This window comes from Mercenaria mercenaria, chromosome 7, assembly GCF_021730395.1.
Source record: "Mercenaria mercenaria strain notata chromosome 7, MADL_Memer_1, whole genome shotgun sequence".
Taxonomy (NCBI): domain Eukaryota; kingdom Metazoa; phylum Mollusca; class Bivalvia; order Venerida; family Veneridae; genus Mercenaria; species Mercenaria mercenaria.
This window is the reverse complement of record NC_069367.1, coordinates 81,740,074-81,767,016: the sequence shown is the minus strand read 5'-3', so window position 1 is coordinate 81,767,016 and position 26,943 is coordinate 81,740,074. Positions and strand designations below refer to the sequence as shown.

The following is a 26,943-nucleotide window of genomic DNA, read 5'->3' as shown; positions in this document are numbered from 1 at the left end:
ATTTAGAACATTCAAAAGTGACTCAATGGTGGGCGCCAAGATCACTCTGTGATCTCTTGTTTAAAGACATAGAATATTCCTGAGTATGGACCTAGAGTATTGATTGTCATTAATTAATAATAGTAAAAATCTAAATACTGTCGGTTAATATTATGATTTGTTTAAAGGAATATCTGTTACAGAAAACCGCAAGGTAAATTTGGCTATACTCAGTAACCTCTGCTTTCTGTGGTCTGGGTACAAGTTTTGATATTTGAGAAGCCCCTACCAGATATTAGGTATAAAATGATTAAAAACCAGTTAGTGTCATCAACATATGTCACATGATACAGGTTCACAAACACCGAATAGCGTTGATCCTTTGCCTCTGCAGGGACGCCTTGGTCATTCGATTACAATATGTACTAATAAGCTGTGATAATGGGGCAATTGAGTCCAATAAGTCTAGGGGGTGTTCAAAGATAATCCATCATAGATCCATTGTAAAGCAAATATTGGATTTACCTGTATTGGAAAATAGTGTCAATTGTTATTGAGGTCAACTGCCACATTATCAAAGTTTATTAGTATCATGGTCGCCAATAAAGTGCGTTAAGTTAAAATGAGGTAACAAAGTATCTGTTAAGCGAAATGAAACTAATATTATATAATGACATATCTGACGATATTGTATTGTATTGATACTATACTGATAAACCCAGCCGCCGCGCTAATCTAATTATCTGCATCAGTTTAAATTACATTTCACATCTTTGGGATCGAGCCCTTAACTGTAGAGGGGGCATGTTCGACTGTAATTGCAAGCAGATGGTTGGAATCAGTGACCCTACACAAGATAACTGGTTGAAAAAGGGAAGATAATTCAAATATATTCATTACAGGTTAGGAGGCAATGAAAAGTTCTCGAAGCTTATCGGGCAACAGTTCTGACCAAAAAGTATGTAACCAAACACATGAAATAGAAATGTTGCAATATTAACATGACTGTATGTGTCCCATTACAAACCATCAGCAATACGTGTCTAACATCTTTTCAATTTGCAGACCCTGAGTTTTTTTCCTCTTGGTCGCTTAATGTCGATAAAAAGCTAAATTTGCCAACTTTCATATCGCTGCAGAAAATTCCTGAGAAGTGCTGATGCCAGTCGCTACATAGTTTCATTCTCAGATAACACTAGCTGTGAACGCTTAAAATAAGCCCAAAACTAAAAACCATTCGTTCTCTTTTCTTTTTCTTTTTCTTTTTCATTATTAAGTTTTCTTGGAGTACCTGTCATAACGACAGCTCCACTTTAGCCACTCCAACAAATCTGCAAGTCATTTTGTTACAGTCGGTGCTAGTCATTACTGTCTGGAATCGCTACATAGTTTCATTCTCAAATAACACTGTGAAAGCTTAAAACAAGCCCAAAAATAAATACCATTCGTTCTCTTTTCTTTTTCTTTTTCTTTTTCATTATTAAATTTTCTTGGAGTACCTGTCATAACGACAGCTCCACTTTAGCCACTCCAACAAATCTGCAAGTCATTTTGTTACAGTCGGTGATAGTCATCACTAATACTTGCCATGAGATATAAGATTCTAGCTTGTATCATCATTTCAAAGTACATAATTGTACATTTTTCACATACAGACAGTATTCCATTCTAATATAAATCACAGGGATTTACCTACTACACATAGTGCATGAGGTACTGAAAAGAATGTAACCAATAATAATAAAAAACAAGAGCTGTCGGAGGACAGCAACGCTCGACTATTCAACAGCCTTGTCGCTTGAATGAATACGAAAGTCGAAAAAGGGGCATAATTTAGTAAAAAAGTAAAATAGGGTTATGGAACCTGCATAGTGCTTATCAGCTCATGACAGTAGACAAGTGTATAAAGTTTCAATCCGTTCTCATTAGTGGGTACTGAGATACCAGCTTACATATAAGAATTTAACCCCAAACTCCTAAGTTGAAAAAGGGGCATAATTTTGTAAAATGTGAAGTTGAGTTATTGACCCTTTGCACTGCATGTCATATCATGACAGTGAACTAGTGTGTGAAGTTTCAATCCCTTCCCATTAGTGGATACTGAGATACCAGCTTACATAAAAAACTTAACCAAAAATTTCTATGTTGAAAAAGGGGCATAATTTTGTAAAAAAGCAAAATAAAGTTATGGGACCTGCTTTGTGCATGTCAGATCATGACAGTGAACAAGTGTGCGAAGTTTCAATCCATTCCCATTTGTGAGTACTGAGATACCAGCTTACATACAAAACATAGGGGCAAAATTTTGTAAAAGAGCAAAATAGAGTTATGGAACCTGTGCAATGTAAGTCATTTTATCACAGTAAATAAGTGTATGAAGTTTCAATCCATTCCCACAAGCGGTTACTGAGATACCAGCTTACATACAAAACCTTAACCAAAAATTTCTAAGTCAAAAAAGTGGCATAATTTTGTAAAAAAGCAAAACAGAGTTATGGAACCTGTGCATTGTAAGTCAGTTTATCACAGTGAATAAGTGTGTGAAGTTTCAATCCATTCCCACAAGTGGTTGCTGAGATACCAGCTTACATACAAAAACTTAACCAAATCGGGACGCGGACGCGGACGCCGACGCATGGGCGAGACCAATAGCTCTACTATTCTATGAATAGTCGAGCTAATGATATTCACCTTTTTATCTCCCATGAATTTGATTACGCATGACACAAATAATCCACGCCATGAGAAAACCAACATAGTGGCTTTGCGACCAGCATGGATGCAGACCAGCCTTTGCATCCGCGCAGTCTGGTCAGGATCAATGATGTTTGATTTCAAAGTCTATTGCAATTAGAGAAACCGTTAGCAAACAGCATGGCGGGACTGCGCGGATGCTGGTTGGAAACGCACTATGTTGGTTTTCTCATGGCGCGGCTCAAATCATTTTACTTTTCAGTGTCATCCTTTTTCCATTATGCATTAGAAGCCATTTTATATTCATATTTGTGTTTATTTTTTGGGCAATTGTTTCTGGAATTTCATTCACTTGCCTCTTATCAACTAATTATTTACCAATTTGTTGCTTGTCAACGTGGGTGGTACGTAAGGCAAAACTTACGAAATAGAACATGTCCTAATAATCTGTAAGTCAAGACTTAAGATTTACGAAATTAAGGAATAGCATCATACACACAATAATATTTGGTTGTACATCTTGAATTTAAGTGGTGTTGTACAACAAAAACCTACCGTCTGTAGAGGGCTTTAAAGCTTTCAGTAAATAGGAAAGAAAGAGGGTAGTTGCCATTAAATGAGATATAATGCCGTCTGTATAATCTACTTTTAAAAAAATCATTATATATGACATTCTGATCAAGTGAGAGGAAGTGGTGATTCATGAAGTAGACGTCAGTATGAATAGTTAAAAAGGCTGCAACAGTGTAGTTGTTTTGTAAGTCTGCAGAAAACAAAATTTCATATCACAAGAAACAGGGCCGTTATTTTCTGTCCCTTCGAAGTCTGTTGTCATCTAAAATGATTCTGGTTATAGTGTAAGAACACTACGAACATTGTACACTTGATGAGGAGGAAGGAATTAGTTTATTTCACTGAGTCTACATAATTGTGGTGAAACAGACTAAGTAACATTATTCCGCGCTGCTTTATAGTAATAGTCGTACTGAATGACCTTTGTGGTTTACAAGCAGTGCAGTTTTGAACACTCAGCGGTATTACAGTGTAACAATATAAGAAAAAAGAGGCATTATTCCAAATAGTAAATCAAATAAAAAGTCAGTGCGTAAATATTACGTTAGTAAATGTTTCATTGTTATGCTAAGAATTTGGTAAGCTAGCTAACTGCGAGGAACTGAAATATGTCATAGAAGAAAAGAAAACATAGCACTATGTGTACCCAAAATGAATAAAAGTGAATAATGAAGATATTTTTGTCAAGTGAAGTAAAAAGTAAAAACAAATAATTTATCTGCAAAATGACTGCGAATACTTAGTACCGACAGTTATTGCTATTTTCATTATTACTTCTTTTTGAACTGATTTCATATTGTTTTGTTTTCAGTTTTCAGCGAATGTCTTCTAATTGTTGGAAGTTTTTCCCAAAATACTTATAAAAAAGACATTTTAGTGAAAAAGAGTCGCCGGCGAGTTAAAAAGTAGTCTACTGGATAAGTTGAAAAACACTTTTTTTATGCTTTTAATCTCTTGTGTATAAACTACAGTTAAGGACATGCTGCTTCAATTAACAAAAACGTTTCAAGTTTAATTGACTTACAATTACAGTCCAATTTTAGATAAGATAAATGTATTCTATCAATTTTTATATCTATTTATATATTGGATCAAAAAAGTATATTTATAAACATTAGTCAAATCATCTGACGTATTTGAAAAACAATATGTAGGCCTATTGGATTTTCTTTAGTATGAATTTGAATAGGACAGATTAGCTTTAAAAGTAAATATTTTAGGTGAATACCCGTTCGTTTACACTCGTGAAATCTGACTCATTGTTTATTTTGTTTACATTATCTTTCAGCATATCTTGTAGGTCATTGATTGTAGCGTGTCTTTCAAAAATAGCTGGTTTAACTGTGTCAGTAGGTAGGAAAAGAGAAGACCTCCCCATTGAATTATTACAAGTGTATCGCTCGTGTGGTCTTTAACTACCTGTCGAGTCCTTATGAGTACCTCCAGCGAGTTTGCTTTATCAGCAATTAAATGAGCACCTGCACCCCTTGATTGTCCCACAGGAGACAGCACTTTATATCTTTCAGCAGTATGTGACGATTCGTTTTTAAAAATCAATCTGATTAATACTTTACCACAAGTACAATTTTCGGAAACTGCAAGCTTTTAGTTTCGAGTTAAAGTTATAACTTAAATAACAGTTCAATATCAGACATGTCGACTGTCTTCGTGTTTGTTGTAAGAAAACTGGGTTTCTATGTGAGGGAGGTGAAAGTAAAAAAATACACTGAAAACAAACTGATTACACTGTAGAGATAACGCATGTTTTTTTTCGTGTTATAATATCTGCAGAATCCCGAGAGATTGGTTGGTGTCCGAGCCCGGTATGGTTTCCAGAGGCTTTCTGAAGATGTTGCAACACGAAATGAACATACGCTAACTCTTTTCTGGTATAAAACTCGTAAAAACTAATAAATTAATATTTTGTCCTTCCTCCATGAAATGAAGAGAATATCTGCGTTTTCTTTTTTCACGTTTTGAGTTATCCGTTGTGGGACCGAAATACACTGAGCGCGAATATTTAAAAGGTGTTTTAGCAACGCGTGAGCGCGAGAATCTCTCTGATAGCAAATATTTTCGTTAAAACATCCCTGAAAATGACGTGCGAAATAACAGGTTTTTGCAACGCTGAGGCGAGAATCCCTCTGATAGCAAATATTTTTTAAAACCCTGAAATGACAGCGCTGTTAAAGGTGTTTTAGCAACGCGTGACACGAAAACCTCTGATAGCAATATTCGTTAAATATCAGTATAGCTATCATGTATAATATATAGATTGTTACATGTAATGTATGCATCACAATATCTATATTGTCTTTATGAACTAGGTATTACGCTTTTTCACGTTTTGAGTTATGTTTGGATACAAATAATGAGCGTATATGCTTTTCAATGCAACTGACCGATCTTTTCTGATAGCTGTTCTGTTAAAACATCCCTGAAAAAGTGACAAGAACAGCAGTTTTTTGCATGAATGAATGCCCACTGTTCAATATTTTTTCGACTAACTGTAAATGACAACATCAAAAACACATCGACTACACTCGTGAAATAATTAGTATTTGAACAAAAGATATTTCATCCGTAAATGATGATCACAACAACTTCAGTTGCGTGGTTAAGTTCACCGTGTTTAGCTGGAAAGCATTGCCGCCAACTACATAAAAAGCTTCTTCCGCGTTGATCAATGTCCCTGACTTTCCTGGAAATAGTGTGACGCAGCGAAACAGAAAAAGGGTGTCGAATTCCTGATCTCGAGTCCTGATAATAGCGGAATTAAATCGTTGTCACCACAGTCCCCTTCCCCGTGACGCGAGTACTGATATGACATGAAGAGTGCAGCGTGAGAACGATCCAGAAAATATAGGTTTAAAGTCCCTCAGAGCAGACTTATCTTATCCTGATTCACCTGTGACTCTGTTATACAATAAGAAAGTTTTTTGGTGTTTTCTTTTTCAGACTTATGACTGGATATCTTTTGATCAGTGAATCACCAGGAAAATATCATTTTCCAGGTTGTTTCATACTTAAATAGTAACTTACATTAAATACAATGTTACAGGTTTCAGTTAATCATTTGCATGTTGTCAAAATATACAATGTATTTCGGGTTCACTTACGTAGAATGTAAAACGATACTTTGATATAACGAAACTATAAACTAATATTATCTAGTTTCAAACGTTATTTCTCCTTACAACTGACAGACGCAATATCTTGATATTTTCCTCGAAAACAGATTCTTGAAATTTCTTTTGAAAATTTAAATAGATGTCATTTAGAGCGGGTGCTTATATTACCGACCACTTAAAGACCCACCACGACCTAGTGACCTACTGTTGTCACTCACAAAAACTTTATGAAAATCATTCTTGAAATACAGGTAATATACAGTTATACTACAAGTTTTCAGGTGGACAATTTAGGCCATTCCTGAATAAATGTGTTTTGACAACTTCATCTGCAAACTTATTCAGTCAATCTCTTTTCAGCATAGTTTCAAAAACATAGATGAATAACTATCTTACACTGTAGAAACAAAATGTGATTGAAATTTCACTAGATACACTGATTTCTGTACATATTGCTACAGTTATTCAATAAAATGTTAAGACATTACACACATTGTCTTGGCCTAATATATGTCACTGTCAGTTTGTAACTAGATACTTGTTATTTCTAATTTTCTTCATGCAAAGCATGTATAATTACCATCATGGAAACACAAAAGAATACAGTTATTTTGTGGTGCCTCTTTAAGCTTAATGTAACACTGTTCGGAAAAATATTCACTTACCATTGTTATTTTGATTGCATATGGTAAAACTATTATTCAGCAATGCTTTAATGTATTTACGAACTATAGGAGCCTTTTAGTTACAAAAATATAGCAATAAATACCACAGGACCTGATATTTGTTATTCCGAACAGTGATTTAGATTCCGAACAAATGTGTTTCAAATTCCGAACATTATAGATTCTTTTTAAAAAAAAGAGTGAATAAAATTATTCTCCTTTACTTCCTGGAAGTACTTGGCTCATTCTCTTTCATAAGGTGTCTGTACTTTGCGCCTCTGATAGCTTTTGGCAGAATTATTTAAGTACCTTTTTTCACAGAAATTTGCAAACGGCGATTTTTGCCAGACTTTGGAACGTTGCTTTCCCTGTTGGATATTCATCCTTGCTTTTACAACAGAATTTTTAACTCACTGCATGCGATACCATATCATCCGGAGTGGATGCTACTTCCAAACTATGTGGAGGCAATGCGCTAACAGAAACACAGGAGCAGACAATAACGTCGGACTTGAGTCTTTGACTACATTAACGTTTGAAGCAAGTTGTAATGCAGCAAACGTGAACTTTTGTACCATAGTAACACAAGCAGTTGACAGTAAAGTACGCAATTCAGTAAGTATGGTGGCAACAGAGGCGGGCTCGGTGCTCGTGGCAGCAGTGGATGTAATAGGCACAACAGGAACAGAAGCAACATTTAACACGGGATATGATGCAGCAGGTAATTTGATCGTCACAACAGTAGTTAACATGGAACTCAAAAAAGCAGTTATCACCGTAGACCCGACAGAACTTCCTATTGTAAAAGGGTCGGATGGTACCGAGGAAGATTGAATGCAATGGTGCAGTTTACAATTGTGATACAAGAGCAAAGGAAGGATGGGGCAACAGGATACTGGATGCAGTTGGAAATGCAGTAGTGGAGGTAATCGGTAATAAAGCACAGGAGGCTGAATTTGCCATTATGAAAGAAGCATGCAGGAACCCTGCACTTGATACAGCTGTTGGAGTAAGGCTAGAAGCATGCTCCTTTGAGTTGTTGGGATATAAATTTTATTGATTGGGTTCTATTTTGATTGTTTCCGTAACTTTAGCAGGATGTAGGGGAACAGACTGCATTGCTTATACAAAAAAATTGCAGCTGCTGATATGGTGTTTCTGCTTAGCCAGACACCTTTAAAGATTCTAGCAAATATTCTTTTTGTAACAAACTGACAAAAACATTTGCAGTGCTAAACAGATTGGGACCAGGACTGTTTAAAAGAGACAAAAACTTTTAAAGGTTTTGCATATGTTCGGAAATAGATTCACTGATCAGAACTTTGTATTTTAATCCGACCACCTCGTCTATAATGTGATGTCAGAGCGTCATTACCTGTTTATGAGTAGTGAAAGATATGTATATATATGCCAAAATCGTGTTTTGATACTATTTTGTATTAATCGAAATGGCCTGATAACCTTGGAAAATTTGTGGCAAAAATGATCAAACTTGTATTTGTACTTACCTGAACTCACTGCCACAAATCAGATGTATATTTCACGGATGGATAACGTGTTGCCAATTAAAAGTAACAAAAGAGGTAGGACATGACAAGAACGTGATGGCATTATGTTACTGAAATCAACTGAAATTTAGCCAATATCAAAGAGTTTGAAAAATTGTTCAGTGTAAGATGCAGGTTGGAAATATGAGCATCCGCTACAGCAAATATCAATTGTGATTGAAATCATTGACAAACTGTTTCAAATTCGAGAAATTTATCACAATACTGTCCGATATGGACACAAAGCGATTTGAAAATAGGGGTACCGGCCTAGAACTGTCAGTAACATATGTAAAAGAAACTATGAATAAATAGGGTCAATCAAATATCAGAACACCAATGTACTCAACAACTTGTCTGAAGTCTGAAAACCAAGAGTCTAACTTTTAAGGGCTAAAACCTAGTTCCAGCCCTCCGTCCATCATATTGTTTCGGTGTCATATTTGTTTATTTTGAAATTGTCTTAGTACAAAAGGTGGTAATTGTTTATTAAGTTACTTAAGAAGCATACATAATAATAAAACATTACGAAATCAACCGCATCCGGGACATCATTAACAGTTTAGACTGAAATGGGTTTCCTGTTGTCGGAATTTCCAGTTAGAAAAAACTTCAATGAATCGATCATGGAATTGGGACCACCGTGGCCGAGTGGCTAAGGTCACTGACTTTGAATCATTTGCCCCTCACCAATGTGGCTCCAAGCCTCTCTCGGGGCGTTGTATTCTTCATGCGAAGAAGCCATCCAGCTTGCTTACTGAAGGCCAGTGGTTCTACCCAGGTAAATAATGCACGGAGGAGCACGTGGGGTCTTCCAGCAGCATCAAAGCTGTAAAGTCGCCATATGACCTATTATTGTGTCCGTGCGACGTTAAACCACGTAAAACAACAACAAAAAAACACGATGGGATTTTCAGTTCGGAAAAACTTCAATGAATCCATCAATTTAAAGGATTCCAAATTTTTGGTTGAATATAGAGGACAGATTTGAACGTTTAATATCTGTATTTGGAAACATTTTATTAGATATAAAACATACAAAGTCATATAAAACAAAATAATTCTCATTCATTCTAGTATTGTTTAACAATAGAACGTTTTGAAACATTTAACGTAACAACATATTGCTTCATTTCTATACAAACATTCAAGCATTTAAGATATAGCATCAATATATTATATTACATTTTAATAAATATCACAGTCATTGTATAAACTGTCTGTTTCGAAAGCACGCAAATCTCATGCTTTAAGCTATGGCATATTAACCGAAATTGTCAGAAAGACATTGAACACATTTTATGTGCCCTATTAGCACTACTAGCTCCTTTAAAATGTCAAAGAGGAGAATATCGTGCACATTGTTCTGCCAGGAAAGACATCTCTTGGAGGATATCTTGCACATTTTACACATCCCTTAGTCTTCTATTAAGACCTCTCGCACATAATCTGTTTTCTCTTTTTTATTATAACTACCCAACAAATATTAGCATAAGTTTGCTAACATCTAGAGCACCGGATATCATGAGATCATATAATAAATGGACATGACTGACAGATGTTATGGATTACTGGTATTTTATCAATGCAAATGAATGTAATGGCATGTTTTGATCCCGACCATGAATTTACTCCGACCACGAAAATGTCTGGAAGTAAAACATATCTTATCCCGAAGGAATGTATCACTGATTTCGATGTCATCTAAAATCTCGTACTTATCATCTTCTAGCTTGCAGGGATATATATATTTAAAGAAAAAATCAATCAGATTGAGCATTGTTTAGCATTGAGCTCTGCATGTGTTATAAAAAGGCGTCGTCCAGCGACTACATTTAAAGCAAATTTAATTTGGAAATAGCATGCTGTATTGAGCAAGCTTGTAAACACGTTTGCCCGCAATCGCATTTACAGTATTTTTTTCAAATCAGTCACTATTGGCGGGTATCAAAGTTTGAAAAGCCCAAAATACGTCGTGGAAGCTCCTTTGTTGACATCCTGGATCCTCGAAACTTTCACATAGAGTTGGTCTCCCTTGTTAAGTTTTACCGCAGCCCCAACATAGCTCGTGTACCGCCCGTAGTCCTTTTGTTTCTCCCAGCACTGAGTGACAACACTTCGTAAAAGCTCTTCGCTACCATCTATTGGATAGATGGCGTTATAGCGGTACACAACGTGGAATAATGACTGGGAGGCGCTTTGTTCAGTTTGTTCCTTGTCGTAATAGACAAGAAAGCCGACTTGACTGTACAGGAAGTACAGACCAGTTTCCGGTACCACTATTCGGCTATTTTCGGCTGTTATGTTGATATTGGACAAATGAGTACCAGGCAATCCTTGGCGCCAATTTCTGATTGGCTGATAGTCCTCCTCTCCTGAAATGTCAAAATATTTTTTTTTTATTTAAAACAAATAAAAGTCGATGTCACTGACTATAAATCACATCTACTAATCGAACAAGTCAAAATGCTGATACATTATATACAAATTAAACCAGGCCAAAATGTTTCATAATATCTAAATAATTTGCGGTGAAAATGTAACTTACTTCCAGTCTGGCTATTTCCAACAACCAAATGTGCAGAAATAGTTCCATTTATTCTTGCAGGTGGGGAACCAGGCGTAGAAGTATTATTGCAAGATGCTGTCAAATTTTCCTTGAGTAGTGACTCTGAAAATAAGATCTGTTTATTAAGTTCTGTCGATAAATAAAAAGTTGGAGAATCTACGAGACAACCACTTTATTTTAACTGTAAAAAAAAAATAATTGGGTCGAATAAACAATGCGCATGCAAAAAAGAATTTTCTATTTGTTTTTGAATCAGGAATAAAAATAAATAGAGTCTTTTCAACAGTAAATAGATTTATATAGTAGAGATTTTTACCGTACTAGTCTTTCAAAAACTGTCTGTAATCGCCAATTTCGAACAAGGAAGTCTTAAAGAAATACCTCAGTCATACATATCTTAATCTCCAAAATAAAAGAAAGACGTACAAAAAGTATGAAATTACAGAAGTATAGAGTTTTGCAAGGTTTAGTTAGAACTCGATACCTTGATATTCACCAATCAAGACTGCATTAGAATTTCATTTTTTTTTTTTTTTTATGCAATGTAACAGTAAATCATAAACAAAATCTTAAGATATGTTGTACTGAAATTCGTGGGTTCTTACCTTGGGAACAGGCTTCCAGCCGTTTCCTTTTCGCGAACTGCAGAAAAATAATAAAATAAATAAATAAAATTCATAATATATTATATAACAGAAAAGGGTGTATTTTGACCGAAGATAATAAATTAATTTCATACAGGGAATTTCTGGGCGTTTTATTCTCTATTAGACATTTTATTTCAGGTTAAGTGTGAACAACTTCATTTTGATACATACAAAGTAAAGTAACTTAACTACTATGTATCTTAGGAACTATTATGTAATTTACGTGCGCATTGTAATTTAAAATTAAGCTCAACAAAACATGTATTTTTAAAATGAAGGTTAAGGACTTACAAGATTCAGCATTATGGAAAGTTGACTGGCGGTCTTTGCACAGCAAACTCGAACCCCATTTTCATCCTTTGAGATCAATCCTTTAAGGTCTTCATTGTCCTCCTCGAAAGGTCCCTGAGAAAGTTCACCACACGGAAGACAAGTGTGAACTTCCTGTTGCGCAAGTGTGTACGACGTCTGCGCAGAATTCAATTTTCGCTCGAGCTCATCGCATTTTGACATTAGTCTGAGCATTACAATGCTGCTACCGGCTGCAAGAACCATGGCCACAAGTGCCAAAGCAACCACAATATAGAATGAGCACTTAGAAATGAACTGTTTATCGGAACCAGTCTCCGAAATGTCAGTCGACACACTGTCTTTATTGCGCTTGCGCGAGTCGTATCGTCCCATAATTCTCTTCTGTGGTTGATGCTGAATATCTAACGTTATTGGTCGCGGAAAGACCGTTTGAGAACTTGAGCTATCTTGAGAAATGAGATCTGCTGTGGACGCACTTTGAAAATTGCCAGATTCTATTTGAACGTATGGGTCGGACTCAACTGATCGTGCAGTATCTGGGTGAGTATTCATTTGACCCCGACTTGCAGCGTACAACTGTTTTGGGTCTGTGAATGGATCTGTAACGAGACGAAATAAGACATATTATTCATGGAGTACCACTTAAATACATTATTATCATGACTATCATTATAATTAGTACTGTTGATGTTGTTGTGTTTGTCGTCGCTGTCGTTATCATCATTATCATCCTCGTTATCGTCGTCATTTCCCTGATATTTTTAAATTTTGTTCGATCAACTTCATTTTCTTCCATTTTTTTATTTTACTCGTTAATCATTTATTTATCTATCTAATTTATTTACAATTTTACTTATGTGTCCATTTATTATGCGACTGAACAATATTTTTAGATATAAATGTATGAATCAGAAAATGATATTTGCATGAGATTATTTTATCGCGTTTTCGTGTCAACATTACCTCCGCTGCCGTCCTCTATAGTAAAGACAGAGGAATAACAGTCTCCTCTCTCAGAAGACATCTTATCAGTATCACAACCCGCATATGACTAGCGACGCTATATTATTTTGTGAATGCCTTATTTAATTTCATTCGTTTTACTTTTCTAGGAAGTCCCCACAAAACACCTGTAAAAATTTCAATAACTTAAAGAGCGTCATTTAATTCTCTTTACCCGCGTGACCTGCAGGTAAATCTACTACCGGGTTGGGTAGTCCAATCAAACCGGTCTTCTTTTGTGTATGTTCTTAATCAATGTCACAGTTGGAATGATAACACCTCATCATATTTACTTAAAGTCCCATAATGCTTTAAATGTTTTTCTTAAGAACAGATGAAGCAACTTTCCAAATAGATGTTACACGTACTTAATTACTTTTAATACTGCATGCACTGTTATAGTAAGAGCATTAAAGGTGAGGGGTGAGGGTAGTACAATTAATAGATCCAATAAAACATTCATGTATATTCAGCAATATTCAAACCTTTGACAAATGTTAGGAAGTATTTATCAGAAATAGGATTTAGCAAGGAATTAATGTATTTTATGTTCATAACGGAAAATGTGGCAGTCACATTTCAAACAAAGTCATTATGAGCCTCTAACTTATACTTTTAAACGAATATTTCATTTTCAAAACGTTATTCGTTTTCCCGCCGTGATGTGTCGGCTTGCCGGGACTTCGTTCAACAGAACAGAACAGAACATATACCTAATTTATTTCAGAAATAAATCTTATGTAATTTTTTCTACAGAGCCAAAAGTACGACTGTTATATTTTCGCTAATTAAGTGTTTTAGCACTTACAATTAATTTTATTCCATGCATACCTACTAACTGTTAGAATATTCTTTAAATGTTTCTATTACGCCACAGATGTAACTTACAACTAAAGTAAGATACTTGCAATAAGGAAAACCACCAATTACATGATTTGTTAAAATCATAACTGAAAAATTTGAAAAATACACAGTTTTAAATAGACGTCCTTGATAACAATTAGGTCTAGTTTCAAATGATTATCATTGGCCACGGTGTTCATTCTATATTGTTTTTACTGTTCAGATCTCTTCTCACGAAAAGGGACTATTTTATCTTCTTTTTTGCTATTATATTGATGGGAAAACTGCCCAAATAATTTTCTTGTTACGTAACGTATCAAACTGAAAAAATTGGCTATATTCCGAATGTGTGGGTTTAATAAAATGTATTTACAAAGAAATAAATGTGAAATGCATATAACAAAATAAATATTTTTACAAAACTGCATCACAATTTTAGTGTAAAAAATGAAATTTTCTTAGAATCCGTTTTTTTTTTCATATACAAAAGGTATTGCTAGTACAATGCTAAATATCCCAGAAAAATACACCTAAAATATTTAAGCGTAAGACATGTCATCGTATTTTAAGGTATTTATTACAAGGGTAATAACAATCTCCATCTCCCTCTCTCCTGTGCACGAGCGCGTGTGTGTGCGCGCGCCCGCGCGTGTTTGTCGTTTGTTTACGATTTCAGATGTACATTTTCAACGAAACTGAAAATACATTCACTTAAAAAGATAACCGTATTTCTATTTCATAGTTAACATATGAGCCATGCCATGAGAAAACCAACATAGTGGGTATGCGACCAGCATGGATCCAGACCAGCCTGCGCATCCGCGCAGTCTGGTCAGGCTCCATGCTGTTCGCTTTTAAAGCCTATTGGAATTGGAGAAACTATTAGCGAACAGCATGGATCCTGACCAGACTGCGCGGATGCGCAGGCTGGTCTGGATCCATGCTGGTCGCATATCCACTATGTTGGTTTTCCCATGGCGCGGCTCATATCATTTTATAACTTCTATAAGTATCATCTAGTCCTAAGCCTGATACAATCATTTAAAGACCATGACATTGTGTTCTCATAAGAATACATCCGTAGTATATTTATGAAAAGTTTTGTCGCTCACACATTATGAAGGCCTGGCCAGTTAGAAAAGTCGAGATATTATATAACTGAGATGTATGAAAACCTTTAATAGGCACAAGCTACTATAGAATATATAAAGTTTCATCAGATTCTCCGGTAAAGATCAAATAGGAACATCTATTACTTCGGATCATGGTGTTTTCCTTCAACAAGTCACTGGCTTGCTTAGGTAATAAATTAAAATTTAAACTTTTATGATTATAAGATACTATTGTTAGCTTACGACGAAATTTAATGAATTATACTTCCTGGTACAAATCTAGTATATTTAAAAACATGTCATAGCTATAATTCCTGGATGATTCATTAACTAATAGTCATAACAATACCCCGCTGTAGTAGGTCAGAAGTATTAAATTCATATTATGCACTATTACATACATGCAGCTGGTTTAAAAAAATCTTCGGAGTATGCAAAAACCAGGGTATAATATATACTTAGTAAATAATCATGCCATATTTTCATCAGAATTGAGAAAATATCAAGAAAGTTTTGATTATAACTTTCGTGGACCGTGAATATTCTACGGTGTTCTGTTTGGATCTTCGTTTTATCGTCATCTCGAAAAAAGCGTCCAATATCCCGTACCATTGTGACGGCACAACCACATGGCCCTTACAACTTACAGTGTTCGCACATGTGCTCATAGTGTCGCCAATAAGTAGTTTAAATTTCGCCATTATTTAAAGTAATTAAAGGACACATAGGCATGTCTCCAAAGATGTCAACACAATTTTGGCTTAGTTTATATTTTCTAAATTGGGAATCTTAGGTAATATTTTTTTACAGAAAGAACGAAGCAAAAGGTCAATGTAAATCGAAACTTTCATTAACAATAAACCTTAATCAACGGTGTAGAAACTGCAATGCCTTTTGAAATATAAAACGTCCTTGTTTAAACTAAGGCAATGGTGCATTATTCAAATGATAAGCAAACAGTGTGTGTGGGTCGTCGAACCTGGCACCAAGGCTTTCTTATCGTCATAAGTAACCATAGAGTTCCACGTCATGTCTTAATTAAAGGAACAAGAATATTAATCTGTCTAAAAGTATCTCCTGTAAACGGTTTGCATTTATGGAAGACAGATTTGTGCTGATCAATTACAAAAATGAAATCTACATTTACGTATGTATGTAAACGTAGTTGTGACTCACATTTTGCGTTTTATTACTTTGGCCTGAAATAGTATTTCAATAATTAGCACTTTATTTTTAAATGAAGGTCAAATGTGTATAAACAGTGTCTATCATAGTAACATCAATGTATCCGTTTTTTTTTTATTTGTTTATAAATATTACTTATTATATAAAAGATAAAATGAATTGATTATTATGCTGACACCGAGGATAACCTACATTTGAGCTATATAATCGAAAAAAAAAAGGGAATTTCCCCTGCATGTGTGATAAAAAGCAATAACATTTTAACAATTAAAATGGGTGGTCATATTCCTGTGAAACATTGCTGCATATCTGACCGAGTCCGGGCATATCATGCATTAACACAGAAGACTTCCGAATAACACACCGAAAATGAACAGACAGCTGTAACAAGACACTGAATTTGCAAAAGCCGGGTATCTGTTTGGCTGGTTCAGCGCTAAAATTTGAAAATTGACCAATGACAAAGTTGCATTTAAATTCGGCCCAGTAGACAAGTCGTAAAATATGATCATTTCGTCAAATTCTAATGCTCAATCTTACGACTACTGCGACAGACTATTGCTGGTCTAACAGAGCTTTCTATGATGGCGTCCGCTCTGTTTGTCATTGGTTTAATGCTAGTAATGCAAATACTTTCTTAGCCTTTTAAATTGTTTGAGATCTAAAACGCCGTATTACACAATTACAAGTGCATACGAAAGATGGATAGCCTAGGACGAGTTCAAATGTGGGCTGTCCATCGTCTTCATAGACACTTGGAAAATTGCATGCATGTACAATAGAGGACTCATTTAAATAATCTGAAAATTGAACTTAATGTTGATGCCACAAGAAAACAATGTTGAGATGTCACCTGGATATTTCATGTAATTATTCCTACTAAATTGAAATCAGGGACTTTTAGCAGTAGTGTGGTGAACTGAGCATGTTATCGTAATACAACTGTATTGAAACAAGACCTTTGAAATGAATAAATGTACAAACAGTAAATGTAGTTATTCTTCACTGTGCTCACTACGCATGTCCTGTTAGAGAACACGGGAAACCCGTAACTGGAATTGTAGAAAGTAAGCTTGTAGCGTGCACTTATTCATAATGACCGACGCTATAACTGTAATCGTTAGAATGAACGTATTTATTGAGTTCGGAAGTGTTTCCTTGTTAAAAAAGTCTTTATTATCATTATTATTATTATTATTATTACTACTGATATTACTAATATTATTAATAGTATCATTATTATTATTATCAAAATAATAATATTATTATTATTATCATCATCAGACATATTACCTGTATCAAAAGTTTATTTACTAAAATATGAATGAATAATTGATAGAACAAAGTAACTGGATTTCCTACCTCCTATAACACTGATTCTGTATAGGGACTGCATGGCTTCGTAGTCGGAAACGATTTGTTTGTAAACACAATTTTTACAGTCATTTTATTTACATTTTTATCATTTTGACCTCTAAATTATGTTGTTTGAAACTATTTTTAATAAAACACTGGGTACAAAGCATATTTTATGATATCGCTTTCGTATTATTATGTAACATTTTTCAGTTTGTAAATATTGGTTATCAATGACCTAGTATTGACTGATAAAAATGAGCTGATTCACAGTGTCACTAGTATAAGAATGGACAGTGACGGGATTTTCCCTGCGTGTGCTAACGTGACGATTTCCGTGTGCTTTACTGTCCATCATTTAAAACATTTTATCGTCCAAAATGTCATGTTTTTCAACACATGAAAAGAAGACCTTTCCATACCATATAGAACGCTACAAAAATATTTGTAGGTCTGGATTCTCGCTGGCTAATCAATGCTCAGAGTCGTAGGTTTGATTCTTTCGCAAGACACTTGCCCTTATACACATTTCGAAGAAGATGCACTTCTTTTCTTGAAGTTAGGAAGTTAATATTATGTTGAACTAAATGAAAAAAAATTAAAGCTGGTCAATGACATTAAGAAAACAATGCCATCTTGAATTCTAAGAGCCTGAACAAAAATCACGAAACGATATATAGCTTGAAAAAAATAATCTTCACTTACTTTATTCCTCGGAAAATAAAACCTATATTTGAATTTGATTATCCAAATATGAACAATCAGTTGCAATATCTAATTAAAAATGTATTTTATATTTCTAACAAACAATTATATATACGTAAAATAGTCATGTGAACTTGCCGGTATTTATATTTGTAGCTGCAGTAAAAACTGCATTCCTTATTTTTCTAAAATGCCATAGCTAAACCGACTAAACATAGAAATGAGGCGCAAAGAAATTCCAAAACAGGGAGTCAAACTAAGTCAATGGCGCCGTAAATGTTCAACATAAGATTGTTGTTTAGCATTTGTTGATAGAATCAAGTTGTCAACAGGCACAATGTTATAACCTATATTTGTATATAGCAATACCACAGGCTACTAGGATAGATATGTTTTAGGCTGTTCCATAATATGTTTTAGATTTATTTAAGTACAGTCGATTTTTTTTATCTCAGTTTCAATCTCACGGTTTCCACACCATATTTATATATGAGCCGCACAATGAATAAACCAACATAGTGTATTTGCGACCAGCATGGTTCCAGACCAGCCTGCGCATCCGCGCATTCTGGTCAGGATCCATGCTGTTCGCTAACGGTTTCTCTAATAGCAATAGGCTTTGAAAGCGAACAGCATGGGTCCTGACCAGACTGCGTGGATGCGCGGGCTGGTCTGAATCAAATGCACTATGATGGTTTTCTCACGGTGCGGCTCATACTTTTTTACTGCTGCATATGTTGCATACAACGTTTGATAAATACGCCTATTTATATTCTCTGACGGCGGAGACTGTAACAAAATCTGGTTTGAACCGGAAGTTCTTGTGTGTAAGGAACAGGACAGCACAGGAATATAAGGAACCGGTCACCCTTGTGCGAAAGGACCGGATAACACGAGACTGTAAGGAACCGGCCACCCTTATGCGAAAGGACCGGACAACACGAGACTGTAAGGAACCGGTCACCCTTGTGCGAAAGGAACTGGACAACACGAGACTGTAATGACCGGTCACCCTTGTGCGAAAGGACCGGACAACACAAGACTGTAAGAAACCGGTCATCCTTGTGCGAAAGGAACTGGACAACACCAGAATGCAAGAAACCGGTCACCCTTATGCGAAAGGAACTGGACAACACGAGACTGTAAGAAACCGGTCACCCTTGTGCGAAAGAAACTGGACAACACGAGACTGTAAGGAACCGGTCACCCTTGTGCGAAAGAAACTGGACAACACGAGACTGTAAGGAACCGGTCACACTTGTGCGAAGAAAGGACAGCAGAGACTGTAGGAACACACTGTCGAAAGATGGACAAAAGACTGCAAGGAACCGGTCACCCGTGTGCGAAAGAAACTGGACAACACGAGACTGTAAGGAACTGGACACCCTTGTGCGAAAGGAAGCGGACAACACAAGACTGTAAGGAACACGTCACCCTTGTGCGAAAGGAACTGGACAACACGAGACTGTAAGGAACCGAGCACCCTTGTGCGAAAGGAACTGGACAACGCGAGACTGTAAGGAACCGGTCAACCTTGTGCGAAAGGAAGTGGACAACACGAGAATGCAAGGAACCAGTCACCTTTGTGCGAAAGGAAGAGGACAACATGAGACTGTAAGGAACCGGTCACCCTTGTGCGAAAGGACCTGGACAACATGAGACTGTAAGGAACCTGTCAGCCTTGTGTGTAAGTAACCAGACACCACGAAAATTAAGAAATCGGAAACTGTTGTGCGCAGGGAAATGCTCATCCTTGTGCGAAGGAACCGGAAAACACGAGAATGTAAGGAATCGGACACTCATTTTTGTAAGGAACGAATGTTAGGTAACGGTCAGCCTTGTGTGTAAGTAACCGGACAGCATGAGAATAAAGATACCGGAAACTGTTGTGTGTAGGACAACCCACTTGAGTAGTTATAATTTGTCTGTTCTGGCCCATTAACCTGAAACATGGTTCAGATAAAATATTCGGAAACATCACTGACAGACGATTTATAACAACTCTCTTGCACATTTCAAACCTGGCAAAAACAAGACATAGCAGTATGACTAGCTGATAGCGCCAAAGTACCTACCAAACTTTGATAAATTTCTGAATCTCAAAAATGCAAACTAATATAAAAGGTATACCCTTATGTATAAATATATTAAATAGTGTTGTAAGCAGATACACTTTAATAACTAGATTTTATATGTCAACCTTATTATCTCACAACACGCAGCTCATTATCTTGTAGATGCCTTTCAAAGTTGCGCTGCGGCCATGCGTGAAGTTAATGCAGTCCAACAGTTTGCATCGAATTAATATTTCTGCAGAGTGCAGCATTGTTTTAAGACTGTACAAAGTCAAAATATTAAATAGAATTAACGAGCAATATCTGAGTTTGCATTAAAAATTTCCTACCGTGTTCTGTACATTCCGGTGAGTCCATTGCCCTTCTTGATCATTAAGTGGATTAATTATGAAGGTAACAACCGTCATGGACGTTTAGTTACAAAATGATTGTACAACTCCGGGCCAGGATTTGTTAATATTTTATCTCCATAATAAAAGTAGAGTCGACGGTTGCAATTTGGGTATTTACCTGAGGTTTTTTTATGACTAATCGGAAGTAGACTTCCGTGTTAAGTTTAGATTTATACGGGGCTTCATGATCTAGTATCACATATCAGATTAAGCGCCAGATAAAAAAAGGTTAGATCTACATTAATAGGTGCAAAAACATAATATGAAAGTGACTTAAGCACGAAAAGATTATAAATCGTTTAAATTTGATTTATGTATTAAACCGCAAACGTAATGAGTAATATATATTGACAGTTGTATAATTAACACCTGTTTAATTTTATGTCCTTGGATTTAAGAACGACACAGAAGTATTGTAAACGATACGATCATGAGCAACAACGAAATATGATATATCCGATCTATGGTATCGTGTAAACGGTCCTTGGCATCGAACCAAATAAAAATATTCATCTAGTTCTTCTTTATTTCTTTCTTTCACCCTTCCTTTCTTCCATTCTTTCTTAACTAATTTCTTTCCTTCTTTCTTTCTTTCTTTACTTATTTTTATTTATTTAGTTTATTTACATCTCATCAACACAATACAAAGAGGTCATACATAAAACATATATAAAATAAATGTGTTGCCACTCATAAATTTGAGTTATAAGAGATGGTCCACTTCTAATTTCAACTCAAATATTCTAACATACTGTATGAAAGCATAGTTACCCAGATCCCAATTACAGTATATAGATATTAAAGTACAAGTCAAATGGTTTATCGCGACCAGAAATTTGTATAAACCGGACAGAAGTTGCGAAATTGTCATTTGTGCAGGAAAGAAGCGTTTACCATAATGTCCAGGATATACTGGACAGGTATAGTGACCATACACGGACACAGCCAATTTTCTCAGAGGGGGTCCGATCCCCTGTACTGGAAATTTTGAAATTTAGCACTTCATTTTTTGCATTCTGGGACAGTTTTATGGACTAACCTGTTAAATTTGGGAAAAGGATAAAATCAAGCTTTCTTGAAGGTAAAATTCTTAGTTTCTTTTAGATAAATAATATGAATTATGTCGGGGTCGTATGTAGCAGCAGCCGCATATACTTTACATGCAGTCCTAATGTCCTAATGTTGCCTTTTTCAAAAAACATTTTCTTTCCTTCTTGTCTTCTTTCCTTTTTTAAAGATTTTCCAGAGGGGGTCCGGACCCCCGGTCCCCCCCCCCCCCCCCCCACGACATATCATGCTTTCTGTTTATGCAGGTAAAGTTGTGTTTGGTTAAATTTCAACAGAGCACAATTGTCTGAACAGTGTACAAACTCATTACTGTTTTTTCAGGCAAGGGTGGAAAAAAAAGTGGTAGAAAATGAAAGCAGTAACATTTTTATTAAAAAAATAAATAAACAATGAGACAAACATTTCCAACATCTTTGGACGGTTCAAAAATCCCATGTTAAACATACGATAAAGCCCGAAACGCGTGAAAATGTTCCGAATGTAAATCGGGTGAGCGCTCTATGTATGCGTCTAGATTGATTAAACTGGGCGAGTCTACTTACTTATTACTTGAGGATGAAAAAAAACGTGTTTTTTTAATGTTGCTCTTAAACAAGGGTGGCGGTTGAACTACTAAAAGTACAACAACAGTTAATTCACAACAAATCGTACGGTATGTTTTCTAATCAGTAGAAGCTAATCGTATTTTCGCTTATGAGACCTGTTTCACTCACAAGTAAACAATTCACAGGTCCATCATGAAATATTTTCCCCAGCGCGCATATTCTTGTCCTAATACGAGCTACCCATAAGACAGCGGGCTCAATTATTCTCAGTGCTTGACTTATGTCTTAATAGTGATTGTATATACCATTTCCGAAATTAAAAAGCTCTGGAAATATCATTTAAACCTAATAACCTAATATCGTTAGAGAAAATGGAATGCACACAAATATCATCGATGGCAGAATTATCTATTTACTATAAGTAATACGTCAACTTATGGGTCAATGGAATGGACACAAGTATAGGCTATTATGGTGACTTTCCAGTTTTGAAGGCGGAGGAAGACCCCCAGGTGCCCCTCCGTGAATTACTTCATCGTGGGCGTGGACTTGTGTAGAACCACTGACCTTCCGTAACGGTCAGCTGGATGGCTTCCTCACATAAGGCGAAAAAAATGTTTGTTTCCGGTTTCCCGACCTACCCTAAGTTTTTGGCCCGACCCTAAATGTTTTTATGGCCTTGGAGATTTTTTTTTTCAACTTTTTGACAAAAAGTTGCAAAACTGCAGTTTTTATACTTTAAACATGGCCAGTGAAGTTATTAATCAACTTACTGCCCTAGAGGCATAAACCCCTACATTGTGTATTTGTATTCATTTTTTTTTTTGACACAAAAATAATTTCCGAAAAGTCACCCTTAATAAAAATAAATCTAAAAAAAAGCGTTTTTCCGCCCTACCTACCCTAATTTTTTTAGCATGTTACCGGAAACAAAGATTTTTTTAGGCCTAAAGAGTTCAACGGCCCGAGTTATGCTCAAACCCAAACTGGTGAGGGGAGAGTGATTCAAAGTCAACGGCCTTAACCACTCGGCCACGGAGACCCCATAGAATGACGTAAATTAATATTTAACAAGAGCTGTCTCCATAGGATGACACATGCCCCCGATGGCACTTTGAATGAATAGTTATGGCCGATGTTAGAGTTTAGGACCTTTGACCTACGGAGCTGGGTCTTGCGCGCGACACGTCGTCTTACTGTGTCACACATTCATGCGTAGTTATTTTAAAATCCATGCATGAATGACAAAGATATGGACCGGACACGCCCATCAATGCACTATCATGAAAAATGACCTTTAACGTCTAAGTGTGACTTTGACCTTTGAGCTACGGACCTGGGTCTTGCGCACGACACGTCCTCTTACTGTGGTACACATTCATGCCAAGTTATTTTAAAATCCATCCATGGATGACAAAGATATGGACCGGACACGCCCATCAATGCACTATCCTTTAACGTCTAAGTGTGACCTTGACCTTTGAGCTACGGACCTGGGTCTTGCGCGCGACACGTCGTCTTACTGTGGTACACATTCATGCCAAGTTATTTGAAAATCCATCCATGGATGACAAAGATATGGACCGGACACGCCCATCAATGCACTATCCTTTAATGTCTAAGTGTGACCTTGACCTTTGAGCTACGGACCTGGGTCTTGCGCGCGACACGTCGTCTTACTGTGGTACACATTCATGCCAAGTTATTTGAAAATCCATCCATCGATGACAAAGATATGGACCGGACACGAAAATTGCGGACAGACTGACAGACTGACAGACCGACAGACCGACAGACGGACAGACGGTTCAAAAACTATATGCCTCCCTTCGGGGGCATAATAAAAACGTAAATAAAATATTTAACTACAGTAGCGTTTAACGGTAAGGGGAAGAAATAAAAATATCGCTTTAAGTAAAGTCAAATTAAAATAACTTCCCTTAAACGCGATTCATTGGTGTATGCTAAATGAATAAAGAGACTTGGCAAGACTCTACATACATTCTTTTCCCTAGCATAAAATAAAAAGCAGCGTGGTAAAATTATTAACAATAAAAATGCATTGTGCACGTGCGTTTCAATTAAACTGACTTTATTACATTGTGCACATTTATTACCATTTATTACCTCGTTGATACACTCTTAATGATCACAACTCTGTATTCTAAGACACGTCAAAAATATCGCGGCAAATCAAAAGCAATAAGGTATCACAATATCATATTTCCGTCAGCTTTGGACAAATATTAATTATAACGTGCACGTCACGTAGCCAAAAAGTAAGACCTTGATTGTGACAGGGCGGCAGCTCAATATATATTTTAAAAAATCATTTAAATTTTTTATATAAAAAAATAATAAACGAAGTATAAGCTAAAATCCACGAGATAACTTTTTTACATTAGGAATGATTATCGTGACTACTGAAGTACGGGGCGGGTGGTGTGGTGTGGGGTGGGGGAGGTATTTTATTACACGGATTCATGAATCGTTATATAATGTAAACCCTCACTCAGTCCCACTTATCTCACGTCCAATTACTCTTATATGTTGCGAACGGGAGGTAATTACCATGGAATTCGTTGAATCTCAGCTTAATGTCCATGTTCCCTCAGCACGTTAGTTATTAGTTATCATTAAAAAAAGGACTAAAACCATTCACCCAAAGCAAGTTATTTTCCAGTGCAATGAATGTTCATCGTTGTAGAACATATTTAACATAGACTCCTATAATTCATCAAAAGTTATTGATGACAACAATCTGACTTAAGTACTTGATCTTCTAAACGAAGATCTGAGAACGACCCATTCACATTCGTCTTCTGTATATTTTGGATTTCCAGTATTGCTATTTTTATTTTAACCAATCAGACGACTTGTTCGAATGTCAAAGAGTAAGAAAAATGTGCAGTCATTCCAGGGCTCGAACCCGGAACCCCTCGCTTACAAAGCAAGTGACGACTCCAATATAATATATACAACAACAACAGTAACAATAATAACCATCATCATCATCATCATAATTGTCATCTTAAATACAATTGTAATACTCGTAATAATAACTTTTAAAATGATATAATGCTACAGTAATGCAACATTATTAAATAAAAGGAAAGAATAAAGATCAGAGAAACAAGTAAAAGAAAACAACATTGATAACAATACTAGTAATAATGGTGATAACAACAAAAGTGTCGGCAGGAGAAGCAGTAGAATCAAAACTTACCCGATTTAGGAAACCGAGGTGGAAATATGACAACTTGCGGACTCTTTGGGCTATAACACTCTCCGGATGTAAGCGAATATTTCATTTTCTCTGTGCTTATGTAAATCCTCTATCGAAATGTCTTTTCTCAGCAAAATATCTGGTGATAAAATATCCATAATGTTTAAATAAAGAAGAAATGTCCAAGAGAGTAGTTTCAATTCGTATTTCACAAATGTATAAAAACAAGAAATATATTAAAAAATTGATTTCTTCATAAAAATAAATTCTTCAATATCATAGGTTCTTATCCGATGTGCATGTAAGTTACTCTTTTACTACTGAAAGTCATAAAGATGCAAATTCACCTTACTTCTTGCATTCATTAACAAAGAAAAAAATGAGTATACGGATTAACAGGTAATTCCCCCGTATATGAATATTATTACTTTGCGGTATCCTTTTTATTTATCAATACATCTGTTACACTTTAGTTAGTAGTCAACCTTTTAGTAATAAAGAATATGAACAAAGTTATAACCTTACCTGAGTAATAGTGCACCAATTGAAGAGATTTAATGTGGCAGGTCGGTTTCAGATGCTGCGCAGCGAAAATTGAAAATCCCTTTTTTGTGTTCTTTGAATATATGATTAAGATTTTCCACAACAAAGGTACAGAAAAAGTCTAATGTACGAAATTTGCACTTCTTTCAAACCACATAGCAGACAAGAAACAATGTAAATCCCAGAATGTTTGAATTGCACGTTGTGGCATCAAAGTTCATCAAGTGCGCTCGCTGTGTACTTGGCTTATATGTCGTCTGCAACTAACTTCGTAAGGTTTTCTCATTTATAAGTCTAAAAACACATCATCTGCCCCAGAGCGATTTTTCGGTGATGTAGGTATCTAAAATAAACTGTATTCAACGCCTATCAATGCTATGTGATGTAATTAATTAATTAGTTAACATGGGTTGAGTTTTACGCTACATTCAACCACGCATTTCCTTCGTTGTGTCTAATTATAATCTTATAAATAAATAAATATGAAACACTTCAGACACATACTCGACAGAAAACGCTGACTTGTTCTAAATGGTTTATTCCTTACGAACAATTCCTTTAAATACTTTGCGAAAATATTATCCTAAAACCTTTCTTTCTTCATCACAGCGGGATATGATTACTTGAAACATATTTTGGAAGAATCACAATATAAAGGAGATCTGAAAACTAAATTTGACACTTTACTTCAATCTAAAAAACAAACAAAAATGTGAATCCCCGCTCTATCGTTCATTAACCCGTAGATATCATTATTTTCTCTAAATTGCCAAG

The 26,943-nt window shown here is 35.8% G+C and overlaps 1 protein-coding gene across 4 annotated transcripts; it reads right to left on the bottom strand.

Moving 5' to 3' along the window:
- Positions 1-9,590: 9,590 nt before the first annotated feature.
- LOC123555198 (tumor necrosis factor ligand superfamily member 10-like) lies at positions 9,591-26,634 on the bottom strand. Of its 4 annotated transcripts, XM_053548785.1 has the most exons (6): positions 26,152-26,634; positions 25,627-25,765; positions 12,097-12,716; positions 11,764-11,800; positions 11,138-11,260; positions 9,591-10,964 (listed from the first exon to the last, which is right to left on the bottom strand). In XM_053548785.1, the coding sequence occupies exons 2-6, from the start codon at positions 25,709-25,711 to the stop codon at positions 10,537-10,539; spliced, it is 1,293 nt and encodes a 430-aa protein (XP_053404760.1). In that variant the 5' UTR covers positions 25,712-25,765; positions 26,152-26,634; the 3' UTR covers positions 9,591-10,536. The 4 variants fall into 4 exon arrangements, with proteins under 4 accessions (XP_053404760.1, XP_053404763.1, XP_053404762.1 ...); XM_053548788.1 differs by lacking the exons at positions 25,627-25,765; positions 26,152-26,634 and adding an exon at positions 20,725-20,878; XM_053548787.1 differs by lacking the exons at positions 25,627-25,765; positions 26,152-26,634 and adding an exon at positions 17,622-17,670.
- Positions 26,635-26,943: the final 309 nt, after the last annotated feature.

Excerpts from the sequence above, each read along its gene's own strand:
- LOC123555198 (XM_053548785.1), bottom strand. The coding sequence starts at position 25,711 with ATGAAATATTCGCTTACATCCGGAGAGTGTTATAGCCCAAAGAGTCCG. Across the intron at positions 11,801-12,096 it reads TTTCCATAATGCTGAATCTT|TTCGCGAAAAGGAAACGGCT; the intron begins GTAAGTCCTTAA and ends ATTTTTCTGCAG. Across the intron at positions 10,965-11,137 it reads TGGAAATAGCCAGACTGGAA|GAGAGGAGGACTATCAGCCA; the intron begins GTAAGTTACATT and ends TTGACATTTCAG.